General features: G+C 33.7%; 1 protein-coding gene and 1 pseudogene across 1 annotated transcript; both read left to right on the top strand.

The window, feature by feature from the left end:
• LOC109728158 lies at positions 88 to 5,048 on the top strand (annotated as a pseudogene).
• On the top strand, positions 10,755 to 14,052 carry LOC109706084 (cytochrome P450 71A1-like). The gene is made up of 2 exons (XM_020226890.1): positions 10,755 to 11,730; positions 13,414 to 14,052. Exons 1-2 carry the CDS (start codon positions 10,828 to 10,830, stop codon positions 14,023 to 14,025), a joined length of 1,515 nt encoding a protein of 504 aa, XP_020082479.1. The 5' UTR covers positions 10,755 to 10,827; the 3' UTR covers positions 14,026 to 14,052.

The raw sequence follows: 15,553 nt of genomic DNA on the forward strand, positions 1-15,553 counted from the left end.
ACAAGCTTGATCTCACAACTTCTCAGGCACACAAAAATTAATTTCTCAATATTTAAGAATAGGGTAGAATCACATATTTTACGTTATATGTTAACACAAGTTGCTACAGCAAAGTTTAAGAAAAATCTGATAGCCGACCTGGTATGACCTACGTACCCTTTTCATTGAGGAAATATATTTGGCTGTTGATAATTCCGACTTAGTATTACTATACTAATTTAATGAAAGATTCATTCAATTATATAGGATTTAAACTGTTTGGAGCATTTGAACGCGAGACCGTTGATTAATTGCATCCATCTAGGATTTACTGGCTAAAATAAAAAAAGACGGCCGAGCTGGGGGCACACCGGTTGGGCCCATCACACTGGGCAGTGTTGGGCAGCTGCCGTTGAGCTCGTCGACCCAAGGCTCGGCACGGCGCGGCACAAACTGGCACAGCCTGGGCCCCAAGGCCTTTGCCTTGGACCTTGGGGCACGAGTTCCTCCCTTGGGAAGAATGGGTTGGTCCATATTGGATCAAAACCTTGCAATTAATCACTTTTTTTAAAAAAAAAAAAGTAAAAAATAGATTTTTTTTAAAAAAAATAAAATATTTATTATTTTATAATTCTTTTTATAAATTTCAATTGCTTTGATCAAAATATAAATTTAAACAGGAGTAATTTAATTTTTAAATTTATATTTTTTAAAAAAATTTAAAAAAAATAGAGAGATTGGTCCGCCCGGTTCGATAAGGCCAGTGCCTTCCATGCCAGAGGGCCCGTGCAGGGGAGGAGGCATGAAAGATCCAACCCTGCACCGCTCGGCTAGAATTTGAAAGTCAGACCGACGCCTAGCTCGTTTTAGTCTAGATAATATAGGTCATGCGGTTTGAACAGGACTCACATTACACCCCTACATCTATATCACATATTTGTTCCTCTCTCTCTCTTATCTATTCTTTTTCATCATTACAGTTGACATATTCTACTTCTCTCATTCTGCTTCTCACAATGAATAAAATAATTAAATTAAGGTAAAAACATTAGTTACTATCTGAAATTATTGTAACCATGTTTTACATGAATTTGTTTTTTTTTTTTTTTTAGAGATAGGTAGCATGCTACCCGCTTCGTTTATTTCATTTAGAAATAAACTTAGCTAGAAATGTGAATCAACTAGGATTCGAACTTGAGACCTCAGGTACCAACCATCAAGCCTTTTGCCACTTGCGCTAGGGACAGCCGGTTTTACATGAATTTGTTGAAAATCATAAATTGGAGTCATAGATAAATCTATAGGAAGGAGGTATTTTGGGGTGGAGAGTGATGTGAGAGTAAGGTTAATGTAGAAGAAAAGATGTAATCTATTTAGCTAAGGTGAAATAGGTAATTCATTTCGATTTGAATTTGGAACCAATAATATGAAATAGGAAGAAATCATAAAGAAATATAATAGATACTACGTACAAAAGGGGTGGATAGTAGGCGGACTTTTTTGATTAGTTCAATTTACAATTTTTTATTAAATTTAAAATTTAAAAATTTTAAAAAATAAATAGTCAAATTTGAATATGTGACGGTTGCTATACTATAAAAATATGAACTACAGACATAAATGACATTTTTTTTCTTGTTCGCAGGGTAAACCTACATCAAAATAAAAACAGATTATCAAAATAAAAGCAAATTATCGGTCTCTACGCAGGGGTGTAAACGAGCCGAACACGAGCGAGCTAGGGTCAGCTCATATTCGGGCTCATTTATTAAACGAGGCCGAACACGAGCTCGCTCGTTAAATATCGGAGCCGAAAATTCAGCTCGTGTTCGGCTCGTTTTATTAACGAGCCGAACACGGCTGACTCACGAGCTGGTTAACAACAATAAATTAAAAAGAATTAGATTAATATATATAAAAATAATTTATAAAATCTTATCCATTAAATTTTGATTTAATAGTTGAAACTTTACATATAAATGAGTCTTTTATAATTAAATTTGCATTTATATTTTTATTTTGCTAAAAATTAATAATAAAAATATGTATTATATATAATATTTATTTATATATAAAATATAAATTAAATAAATTATATAAATGTAAATATATGTATTCGAGCTGTTATCGAGTCGAACATGAGCGAGCTGACCCCAGCTCGTGTTCGGCTCGTTTATTAAACGAGCTGAAAATTGAGGCTCGTGTTCGGCTCGTTTACTAACGAGCGAGCCGATATCGAGACTCATTTCGAGCCGAACACGAGCTGACTCACGAACAGCGAGCTGAATTGCCACCCCTATCTCTACGGAGCATTAATTACGTATATATCTAGCTAATTAGAGTCGTTGAAACTAAAAGCAAAATATTTCGTCCCTTAATAGACCTCCTGGGTATAACACGGTAGCCGTGGGTCGTAATAGTGAAAAGTTTTAATTATATTTTACTATACTTTATTTTATTATTATTTTTACTTACTTTATTATATTATTGTTTGAAGGTTTTATTATATTTTTCAAATTCTACATTAAAATTTAGATTTATTTTTATTTTTTTATCTTTTTCTTTTTCTTACATATATTACGTACCAAATTATTTTTTTCTCGCCAGCTTTAATTATTTTTAATTATTATTTTATTATTTTTAATATTATTAAAATAAGTTGAATATATTTCTGTTATTTTTAATTAGTATTTTATAGTGTAGGGATAAAAAAAAAAGCGGTGCTTTAAAAAAATTAGTATAATATAAAAAGTGAAAAAAAATCTCTATATTGTAATATAGTATAAGTGTAATTAAATCTTAAAAAAATAATTACGGCACATCGTATGTGATAATTAGGCAAAAAAGAGAATCCTGGCCTGCGCACAGTTCATGCACGGCACTAGTAGGAAAGTCCAATTTTGAGTCTCAATGTATGCGTGTGATTTAGGAGGCCAATAGGTCGGATTCCGGCAGATTTTTAGAAGTTTGAATCCGAATCCAACTCCAAATCTGAAATCTCAATCCGAAAAAGACATATCCAAATCCGAAATCGACTAAAAATTCGAAACCCGAAATAATTATTTTTCTTTTCAATATTCCAAAATATATTACATTAAATCTAATTTTTTAAAATACAAATTGAAATATAATATTAAATTTTAATACACATGTTATATATATTATAAAATAAATTTGGGTTCTAGTCTGGTTCAAATTCGGATCAAATACAGTCAAAATTCATTTCCGAATTTATACCCGTCGGGTCTTTGTTTCTGATATTCATATTCAAAACCATATTCGTTTATCATCAGGTAAATTCGCTCCGTTCTATTTCAAATTCGGATAAAATTTTGAGTATCTACACGCATTAACATCCCTAGTATGGTGTTCTTTTTCTGGGGCCCACTAGATTTTACCCAGTGTGTGCCAGTTTCAACTCATTTTTCCATCCACATAGCAATTACTGTCTCCTATATTTAGCGAGTGAGAGCAACTGCATAAAAATGTCCCTGTTTTGATATACTGTACCAATATTTTAAAATATTGGAAGAGAAAAATATATGTTTTACTCGTTTATATCAGATTCTATACGGATTTGAGTATTTAAATTATTAATATATCCATCGAGTCTACTTGAGCAGATTTAGATAGTAACTATCCGTATACAGCCACTTTAAAATTGGGTACAGATCGAATACGGGTCGGGTACTTTAAAATTGGGTACAGATCGAATACGGGTCGGGTTTAGATCAAATATGTGTATCGGCATGCAAATTTTTTATAGACTATTAAATAGTTTATGGACAAATTATAAATTTTTTACTATAGAAAACTCACGTTCTAATAAATTGCACCAAGTTAAAGAGATCAAAGAGGCAAAGAGAGTGGTTAGGGTTTGATTTTTTTTTTTTTTTAACTCCTTTTCTTAATTCCAAAAATAAACATGGATCCCTATTTAGAGAGAAAGATTCCAACAGTAAACAACGGTTAGAATTTTAAAAATAAGGAGAAAAAAACAAAAAAATAGTAAATATAGTGGCTAGGTTTCACTAAGACGAAAATATACAGAAATTCCTCATCTATAAATTCTATATATTGTGATAATTTAAATAATAATTATCTTATGCTTTTTTAAATAAATAAACAAATATATATTTTTACGTGTGTGTATTTGAAAAGTATAAGAATTAAAAAAAAAAACAACTCGTGGGTAATTCGCATACCCATCTGCTCACATGTATGGATATATAAGAATGCTGGCTATCTTAAAAATTTTTGAATAAATTTTATTCGTACCTAAATAAATCTGCGGATATAAAAATCAGCCCAGCACATGAATCATTCAACACTAAAGTCATGTTTTCATACACGAGATTTCTTTTTTTGCAGAATGTTTTCGTTGGTGGGAGCGATACATCCTCAGCCACTGTGGTATGGGCGATGTCGACGGAACTAATGAGGCACCCGCAAGCGATGAAAAAAGCTCAAGAAGAAGTAAGAAGCCTCATCGGGAGGAAAGGAAAGGTAGAGGAGCCCGACATCGACCAACTACGCTACCTCAAGTGCGTTGTGAAGGAGACCTTGCGGTTGCACCCATGCTGCTCCCAAGAACAACGTTGCGGCATTTTAAAATCGACGACAATGATGTCCCGCCCGATACAATGATATTCATCAATGCTTGGGCGATCGGAAGGGACGGGAGTTACTGGGAATCGCCGGAGGCATTCAAGCCAGAGAGGTTCACGCATAGTTCGGTTCTCGAGTTCGCGGGAAAGGACTTCAATTTGATACCATTTGGGGAAGGTCGCAGGATCTGCATGCCCCAGGAAGAACCTCGGGATAAAAACGGTCGAGATCATGCTCGCCAACCTTCTTTACTCCTTCGACTGGGAACTTCCAACTGGTATGACGAAGGAGGACATCAACATGGATGAGGCGCCGGGTGTTGCTGTGCACAAAAGACATGCTCTCCGCCTTCCCGCCACTAGATATAGCAGCATCAATAGCTAAAATATATACATAAATACACCACTGTGCATCTACGTACGTATCATCTCTCGCGCAACAATCTACCTAGCTATATCTATTATGTGTCTTACTAGCTATATATCTTAGTTATGTGTATAATATGCAAATCATATGCTTATACCTCACAACTTCTCAGACGTACAAAAATTAATTTATCAATATTTAAGTATAGGGTAGAATCACATATATATTCTACCTTATTAAGACAGCAGTGTTTAAGAAGACTCTGCAGACCGAGACCTGACCTGACGTGCGTACCCCTTTCATCCAAGAAGTATTCGGCTGTTGATTCTGAATATTACTGTACTAATTTAATAAAAGATGCATTCAATTATATATGATTTAAACTGTTTGGGGCATTTAAACGTGAGGCCGTTGTTTTAATGCATTCATCTAGGATTTACTAGCTCGAATGAAAAAGACCAGTTCAATGGTTTCTCTGAGTGCCGCTGAACAGAAAGCCACAGGCCAAGCTGGGGCACGCCACGGACCGGCTCGGCCCATTACACTGGGCTGTACTGGGCCGAAGCTAGGCACGGCACGGCCTAGGGCCTAAGGCCTTCGGCCTTCGACCTTGGGGTCTGAGTTCCTCCCTAGAAGCTCTCCTTCCAAAGTCTGCCAATGAAGGCCTTGGGAAGAAGGGGTTGGTCCATTGGATCAAAACCTCGCAATGTATCACTTTTTTTTAAAAAAATAAAGATTATAATTTTTTAAAAAATCAAAATATTTATTATTTTATAATTATTTTTATAAATATTAATTGTTTTGATCAAATATAAACTTAAATGGGTGTAATTTTATTTTTTTATATTTTTAATTTTATATTTTTAAAAGTTTAAAAATAAATAATTAAGAGATTGGTCCGAAGCACGGTACAGTTCGGCATGGCCAGTGCCTTTCAACCTAAAGGACCGTGCCGGGCCAAAGGCTTGAAACATGCAACTCTTCCGGCACGGTCGGCTCCTAGTCTATTTTGGTCAGGATAATATATATGACCTTGTTGTCTAACACAGCCTACATTAGACTTTTATATTTATATAATATCACATTTCTTTTTTCCTCTTTCTTCTTATCTATTTTTTTCATCATTACAGTTGACATAGTCTACCTTGCTCATTCTACTTCTCACACGGAATAAAAGAATAAAATTAAGGTAAAAACATTTGTTACTATTAGAATTTTTTTTTGAAAAAAAAAAAGTTTGCTATCCGCTTCATTCATTAAAAATAAGAATTAGGCTACATGTGTGAGGTAATAAACCTCGGTACTCTTAGAAATTACTGTAACCATGTTTTACATGTAATCAAGGGTGAATTTATTGAAAATCATATATTGGAACCGTCATAGATAAAACGGTGGGAAGGAGGTATTTTGGGGTGGGAAGTGACGTGAGAGTACGGTTAATGTAGAAGAAAAGATGTAATTTATTTCGGTTAGAGCTGATAATGTGAAATGGGTAATTTATTTGGATTGGAATCGATAAGATGAAATAGAAAGAAATCGTAAAGAAAATACGACTGATGCTACGTACGAAGGGGTGGATAGTAAGTGGACTTTTTTGATTAGTTAATTTTACAATTTTTTATTAATAAAATTTAAATTTAAAATTTTAAAAAAATTAAATAGTTAAATTTAAATATGTGGTGGTTGCCATACTATAAAAATATGATCAACAGACATAAAACTTTTAGCGACAACTTGGTGGGTAGTTTAGACGGAAAGAAATAATATCATTTTCCATACGAAGTTTCTCGACGCTACCTAGGTTCTTGAACGCATCAAACTTCTGGCGAAATCGTGGAATCAGCTCCTTTGACTGCATCGGCTTACGAAGCTTCTCAACGCTCCCTTTTTTTTTTTTTCCCACCCTTCCCTCACCCTTTCCCCTTTCCCCTTTTCCCTTTTCGCCAACCTCTTTTCTGTTTTTTCTTGTTCTGTTTTGGCACTATTTCGGAGGCCCTAGCTACTTTCATTCTGTACGCTCGGTTAATTTTACTTAATGAATTAACCAAATAACTTGCTACCTCTTGCTCAAAAATAAAAGACATAAAAGACATTTTTTTTCTTGTGCACTAACGTATATATCAAAATGAATGCGGATTATCGGTCTCTACTGAGCATTAACGTATCCAGCTAATTAGAGCATAGTTAGTTAATTCGGATTCAGCAAAAATTCGGTCCGGGTATAATATGCATAAAATTCGTTTTCTAATTTTTAAATTTATTGAAAAATTCGGCTTAAAAAATAGATTCAGTATAAAATATAAATAAAATATAAGATAATCTATTTTTTAAAAAAAATAATAAATTTTTTATTCATATTTTCACTAATTCGGAAATAATTCGCGAATTACTCGGCTGGCCAAAAAATTCACGAATAATTCTCTTTTTTTGAAAAAAAATTCATAAACGAGACGTTTAATTTGAATTTTCAATAATTCACGAATTAACTAACAAAGAATTAGAGTCCGTTGAAACTAAAAGCAAAATATTATGTCTCTTAGATAGACCTCCTGAGTAACATCGTACATCATAATTATAAGGAATAATTGCCTATATACTCCAAAAACTTTGAAAATATCTTATTACCCTTATTTTTTTTCCTTTTCAATATACACCTCATATGTTCTTCCGTTTTTTCAAAATACCGATACAGTTATCACCTATTAAGTCAAGTTGAGTTAAACGTGAGTTAAATATCTACTACAGTTAAAAAAATTTAAAATGACACTTTTGCCTTTAACTTAAGGGCAAATAAGAAATATTAATGATAATAAAAGGGTATATTTGAAAAGTCCAAGAAACAAAATACTTTTTGTGCCCCTAACTTAAGAACAAATAAGAAGGTGCGGGTAGAAAAGTATATTTGAAAGGACACAATAGTAATTTTATAAAGATAATAGAGTTCGTTAACATAATTCATTAACAGAGTTTATTAACAGATTTTAACTCTACGGGTATATTTGAAATAAATTAGAATGTAAAAAAATTATTTTCAATATTAACCTTCCAAAAAGGTAAATCAGAATGTCGGGAATTTTGGGTATATAATTAAGCAATTACCCATAATTATAAAAAGGCTGAATTATATTTTACAATACTTTATTTTATTATTGTTTTATTACTGTATTATATTATTCTTTAAAAGGTTTTATTATATTTTTCAAATTCTACATTAAAATTTAGATTTTTTTATTTTTCTATCTTATTATTTTCTTTTCTTACATATATTACCAAACTATTCTTTTTCTCGCCAATTTTTATTTTACTGCTAATAAATATACTATTTTAGACAAAATCTGATAAATTTTTTAAAAGTTGTTGTTTAAATAGTAAAACAAATATAAAATAAATGTTCACGATAGACTCATTGAAACTTCTATCAAGTTATTTTTAATTATTAGTTTGTTATTTTATGTATTTTATTATTTTTAATATCATAATAAGTTGAATATATCTCTATCATTTTTAAACAGTATTTTTTAGCAGTTTTATATAAAATTATATGTTTATTATTTGTAGTGTAGGGATTAATAAAAAAAAAGTTAAGCGGTGCCTTAAAAGAAATTTGTATAATATTGAAAGTGAAAAAAAAAATCTGTATAATACAATATTATAGTCTAGTGTACGTAATTAAATCTTCTTCTTTTTTTTTTAGAGAGATAGGTAGCACGTTACCTGTTTCGTTTTTTAAATTTAGAAATAAATTTAGTTGGAAATGTGAATCAATTAGAATTCGAATTTGAAATCTCGAATACTAGTACCGTCAAGCCCTTTGTCACTTGTTTTAGAGACAGTCGGTTACATAATTAGATCTTACAGCTAGAGGTGGCAATCCAGCTCGTTGTTCGCGAGCCAGCTTGTGTTCGGCTCGAAATGAGCTCGAGATCGGCTTGATTTTTTAGCTCGTTTAATAAACGAGTCGAACACGAGCTGGGGTCAGCTCGCTTCTGTTCGGCTCGATAACAGCTCGAATACATATATTTTATATTTATATAATTTATTTAATTTATATTTTTATATATAAATAAATAATTATATATAATATATATTTTTATTATTTTATTTTTAGCAAAATAAAAATATAAATGCGAGCTTAATTATAAAAAGACTTATTTATATGTAAAGTTTCACCTATTAGATTAAAGTCTAATGGATAAGATTTGATAAACTTATTTTTTATATATATTTAATCTAATCATTTTTAATTTATTGTTCGTTGGCCAGTTCGTGAAACAGCTCATGTTCGGCTCGTTAATAAACGAGCCAAACACGAGCTGAATTTTTCCACTTGATACTTTAACGAGCCAGCTCGTGTTTCGCTCGTTTAATAAACGAGCCGAACACGAGCCGACCTCAGCTCGCTCGTGTTCGGGTCGTTTACACCCCTACTTACGGCACATCGTATGTGATAATTACGGAAAAAAGAAAATCATGGCACACAGCTCTTGCACGGCACTAGTAGGAAACTCTAATTTTGAGTCTTAATGCGTGGGTGTGATTACGAGTGAGAGCAACGTCAGATGCGTAGATATATGGAAACGGGTATGGACGTGCATTCGTTGTACAACAAACATGCATAAATTTTAAGCATAACAAAACATGAATAATGGAGGCCTCGTCTAATATCTTAAACATAAATATAAATTCGCACTCGGTAAACGCCTCCAAATATCTTTACAATATAGTAAATATTGACACTTCAAAAGGTGTCATAATACGAACCCTCAATAATATCAAACTAATTTATTAAATAATATTTATTATTATTTTTAATTTTTCAACGTTTTAAAGGATTAAGATTTAAAAAAATTTTAATACTTTATAGCGTAAGAATATATTTTACTAACACTTAGCATAAATATCGATATATCTATGACGATTTTTTTTTTATAGATATTTTGATTGATACTTTCAAACATGACGTTAAAAAAAAAATTTAAAATATTATTTTTTTTCGTAGCAATACAAGATTATATAAGGCAGCAAGAAACAAAAGTATTGATTGGCTTCTAAACTTTTCCGTATGGAAAATAAATTTGTAACTTATATTGATAGAAGCAACTAGACTACGTAAGTACAACGATAAATCAAATCATGTAGCTTTTATGAGTGGGGCACGGAGGTAACGGCGTGCGTTATCTTTAATGAGTGGGTAACGGCGTCCGTTATCTTTGGTACCTACCCGTGAGTTTTTTGTAGGTAGGAGTGTCCAACGCCATGGCAATCATCTTTCCATTTTCTGACGAAGTACTTTGTCCTAATAAACATAAATAAGAGAAATGCTGTATGTTGGATATAAAATTATGTAAAATAATTAAGTAATTAAATCTTGCCAAGTGGTAATTATGTAAGGCTTAGTTTTCAAAATATTGGACAATATAAAATTAAGGGCGCTATTAATTTTACAAGGCTAATTATAACCTATTCACCAACACCTATATACACAAATCTAATTTAATTAAAAACAAACAATTAAGTATGTATGAATATAATTAAGGAGGTCATGAGCTCATTTGGATCTGCAGAATGTGGTGTTGTCTAATAATTAGGTTTGAATGGCAACGGTAAGAGCAGTACTACGTCAAAATCGTTTTTTTTTTTTTAGAAAAATTGAAAATTTCAAATTAAAGATTTTACTTTGAGAACCAAAATACGATTTTAATTGTACAGCTGCACTATCTAGGAAACTTGTTGCGGCTGAAAAGTCGTCCATGATTTGTGTGGCATGCAGATACTATATAAACGCAAACATGAGGCATGCAGATACTATATAAATGCACAGCATATGCATGAGCTCTTTTACTTCATACCTGAAGCACCCCAAATTAAGTTTCTATGGCTCTTTCTGACATGATTGCCTCCCTGCAGCCTTTCCTTCTTGTTCTCCTACTACTACTCCCTCTTCTACTCCTCACAAGAAGAAACAAGACTTCCAGTCCATCACTAAAACTTCCCCCGGCCCCTCCCAAGCTGCCGTTAATCGGCAACCTCCACCAGCTTGGTATACTCCCCCACCGCTCCCTCTCTCGGCTCTCGCAGCAATACGGCCCCCTCATGCACCTGATGCTCGGCAGCAGGCCGAGCATCGTGGTCTCCTCTGCCGACATGGCCCGGGAGATCCTAAAGACGCACGACCTAGAGTCCTGCAGCCGACCATCCCTCACCTCATTTACAAAGCTCTCCTACGGTGGCTCGGACATCGGCCTCGCGGGGTATGGAGAGCAGTGGAGAGAGCTCCGAAGAATTTCCGTCATCGAACTTTTCAGCGCGAAGAAGGTCGCCTCCTTTCGATCCATTAGAGAAGAAGAGGTGGAAAGAACTATGAGCTTGATATCCTCATATTCAAGCAGTTCTCTCCCCGTCGATTTGAGCAAAGAACTGATAGAGCTCACAACCGCAATCACTTGTAGAATGGCTTTCGGAAGGAGCTACCATGATGTTGGAAGCAGGTTTCAGGCGATTCTGAACGAAACACAAGCTATGCTCGCGGGCTTTTTCATCGCAGACTACTTGCCTATCATCGGATGGGCCGATTGGCTCACAGGGATGAGAGCGAGGCTCCGTAAGAACTTTACCGATCTTGATCTGTTCTACCAACAAGTCATCGACAAGCATCTCGACACACTGCAGCAGCAGCAGCAGCAACGTGACTCTGGTGAAGACTTTGTGCATTTATTACTGCGCATGCAAAAGGAGGAGAAAAGTCTAACCACAGACCAGATCAAAGCAGTACTTATGGTCGGTAAAATACGATAATATATCACATAATTTTTTTTTTTTTTGAAAAAAATTCATTCATTAAGAACAATAAATTTGGCAATAACAATATGTAGAGCTAACAATATATTGCTATTCATTCCTTAGGGTACCCGCAGATTATCGATAGATTTGCGAGTATGAACACTGATTTTTTATCTAAAAGGATGTGGGTAAAACAGATAGATTCATATATTTTCGACAACCCACAGAAACTAGCATGTATATATATTTTTTAAATAAAATAAGTGAATATTTATTTTATTTTATTTACCTCTAGATTTTTAATTTTAATTTTTCTTATTATTATTTTAAAACTCTATATTATCTATTGTATATTATGATAATNATATATATATATATATATATATATATATATATATATATATATATATATATATATATAAAGAGAGAGAGAGAGTGAGCTGGTATGTTTCTGGAAGTACAAAACTTTCCGTGTTTCTAAGTTGTTTTCGATAGAATTTTCGAATCGACGATCGGCTCCATTAAACTTGATCTAGAGTATTTAAAGTATCTAGAAAATAAATTTTGTGATTTTTCGATATCATTTGCCAATGATTAAAGGGCTTAAAATCAATAACTTTAATAACCGTGGTGAGCTGTTTACAAGTTTAACGGTGTAAAAATATTCAAATCACGTGAAATTTTGATTGAAAATTCTTTATACTATATAAAACAAGATCAATATTTTTTATCTAAAATTTTAATATCATATCATCCTATTTTGCAATATTTTTATTTTCAGCCGTTGATTTTGAACTACTTCGATCACTAAGCAAATGATATCAAAAAATCGCAAAATTTATTTTCTACATACTTAAAATACCCTAGATCAAGTCTAACGGAGCTAATTGTCAATTCGAAAGTCTCAACATCGAAAACGAGTTGAAAGCACGGAGCATTCTGTGCTTCAAAAAGTATATCGGCCCCACCCTATATATATATATATAGTGTAGAGCTACTATACTATCGGAAGTATAGAGGACTTGATGTTTTCGACTTTTTGACCATTGAATCAAGAATTGTTCGGTCGAAATGATTGTGATTCTGCCTAGAGTTAAGTAATATTCCTAGGATTGTGTGGTCCCCACAAAGTACTAGTATTAATCCAAAGCTTATAAATGATTAAAAAAGTTGATCTAAGGGCCAAAAAATTGAAAGCATCAGATTTTCTATAATTTCGATAGTATAGTAGCTCTACACTCTCTCTCTCTCTCTCTCTATATATATATATATATAGAGAGAGAGAGAGAGAGAGTGACTGGGATATTACCGATAGCACCAAGCGTTTGATACTATTGAGTTTTCCACCGTTAGATTTAATTCTTTGACTATTTTCATCCGTTGAATTATACTATTAAACCAATAACTCACTCAATCCTAAAGGGCCAACATCAGCCTAGTTCTATATATGTGTATGTTTGAAAAGTATAATAAGAATAAGAAAAAAAAACACCTCGTGGGTAATTCGCATACCCAGCTACGTACGTACCCGTTGGTATGAATAAGAATGCTGGCTGTCTAAATATTTGTGAATACATTTTATTCATACCTAGATAACCTGCGAATATAATTATCAGCCCAGCCACGAATCATTCAACACTAAAGTCATGTTTTTACACACAAGTTTACTCATTTTTGTAGAATGTTTTCGTTGGTGGGAGCGATACGTCCTCAGCCACTGTGGTTTGGGTGATGACGGAACTAATGAGGCACCCGCAAGCGATGGAAAAAGCTCAAGAAGAAGTGAGAAGCCTCGTCGGGGGGAAAGGGAAGGTGGAGGAGAGCGACATCGACCAACTACGCTACCTCAAGTGCGTTGTGAAGGAGACCATGCGGTTGCACCCGGTGGCTCCCTTGCTGATCCCTAGAGCAACGTTGCAGCATTTCAAAATCGACGGCTATGATGTCCCGCCCAATACGATGATATACATCAATGCTTGGGCGATCGGAAGGGACGGGAGTTACTGGGAATCTCCGGAGGCATTCAAGCCGGAGAGGTTCATGAATAACACGGATCTCGAGTTTGCAGGAAAGGACTTCAATTTGATACCATTTGGGGAAGGTCGCAGGATCTGCCCAGGGAAGAACCTCGGGATCAAAACGGTTGAGATCATGCTCGCCAACCTTCTTTACTGCTTCGACTGGGAACTTCCAACGGGCACGACAAAGGAGGATATCAACATGGATGAGGCGCCAGGCCTTGCTGTGCACAAAAGAGATGCTCTCCGCCTTCTCGCCACTAGACATATATAGCGGCATCAACAGCTAAAATATATACACATATGTATAGATGGATCTAGTGCACTGCTACTATACTATAATAAATATTTACTATACTATAATAAATATTTACTATAATAAATATTTACACATATATATAGATGGATCTAGTGAAAATAATATATACAATAAATATTTTAGCTCTTGGATGTTTAGAGTTGACAATTTGGAAATTCTATTTGTATGGATCTAAGAGCCAAAAGATCTGTAATAATTACTATTCCTCTATTATCTATAATATAGTAGCTTAAACTGAGTGTGTGTGTATATATATGTATAATGCGTCTCACTGAGATGCACTCTTATTCGCTTACCATTATACATCTATATATCTATCATTTTTCTATCTACCTATATCACATACTTTCTTATCTTACTAGCTATCTTATGTGTACAATATGCAAATCATAGGCATATAGAAGCTTGATCACAAAAGTGTTTAAGAAAAATCTGAAAGCCAACTTGGCCTGACCTACATTTCCCTTTCATCTAGGAAGTTTTTTATTACTATGTTAATTTGATGAAGGATTCATTCATCTAAATAGGATTTAAACTGTTTGGAGCATTTAATATAAGATTCATCTAGAATTTACTGGCTCAAATAAAAAAAACCAGTTCAATGGTTTCTCAAGTACCGCTAGGGGTGTAATATGGGCCGTGCCGGGCCCAAGCTATCAAGCCTCCAGCCCGGTATGGCCCTTTGGCCCGGAAGGCACGGGCCATGCCGGGCCAGCCCGGTATGGCCCTTTGGCCCGGAAGGCACGGGCTAGTGTTTGGGTTTTGGATTTTTAGTGGGTACTGGTGTGGATATGATTTTCTAAAATTAATCGAATTTGGGTTTGGGTTCTGATTTCGGGTTTGACAGTCGATTTCAGGTTCGAGTTTTTGAAAATCCGCCTCGAATCCTATCCTTTTACATCTCTACTGTGGATAAAAAAAAAAAGATAGAGAAAGCAAAAGCAAACACAGAATAGAGATTAGATAGTATAGTGAAAATAAAATTACTAAATTACCCATTCTTTAAAGGACTAAAATGCCTTTTTTTGGGTACCTGGAAAGTGGTAACCGGTACCCCTTTTAAAGTGACCTGTTATTGCAAATCATAATTTTTAAAAAATTAAATCTGAGCCGTTGAATTGAAATAAATAAACGGTATAAAAAAATAATAAGTATAGAATCACTATTCATAAACTACAGTTTGAAACTGCCAGAGAAATTCAATAATTACAATAGAAAAAATTTTACCTAAATTAACTACAATTTTAGCTACAATAGTTGTAAAGAATAATCTTAAATAAAAGGCAAACTAATCTATCTAATCATTTAACCTTTTCTTCAACAATGGATATAATCTCATAGCTCCATGCATGTATAACGGGATACAATTCGTTAATACAATTTTTAGTTATGCGCGACCATATATATTTATTGCATTTTTTACTATATTCAACCAATTTTAATACAAATAATTGGAGCTGTTATATTTTTATTCTCCAAAATC

Source organism: Ananas comosus, linkage group 2 (assembly GCF_001540865.1).
Source record: "Ananas comosus cultivar F153 linkage group 2, ASM154086v1, whole genome shotgun sequence".
NCBI classification, from domain to species: Eukaryota; Viridiplantae; Streptophyta; class Magnoliopsida; order Poales; family Bromeliaceae; genus Ananas; species Ananas comosus.

Coding starts and splice junctions, on each gene's coding strand:
- LOC109706084 (XM_020226890.1), top strand. CDS start 10,828: ATGGCTCTTTCTGACATGATTGCCTCCCTGCAGCCTTTCCTTCTTGTT. Junction 11,731..13,413: donor AGATCAAAGCAGTACTTATG/GTCGGTAAAATA, acceptor TCATTTTTGTAG/AATGTTTTCGTTGGTGGGAG.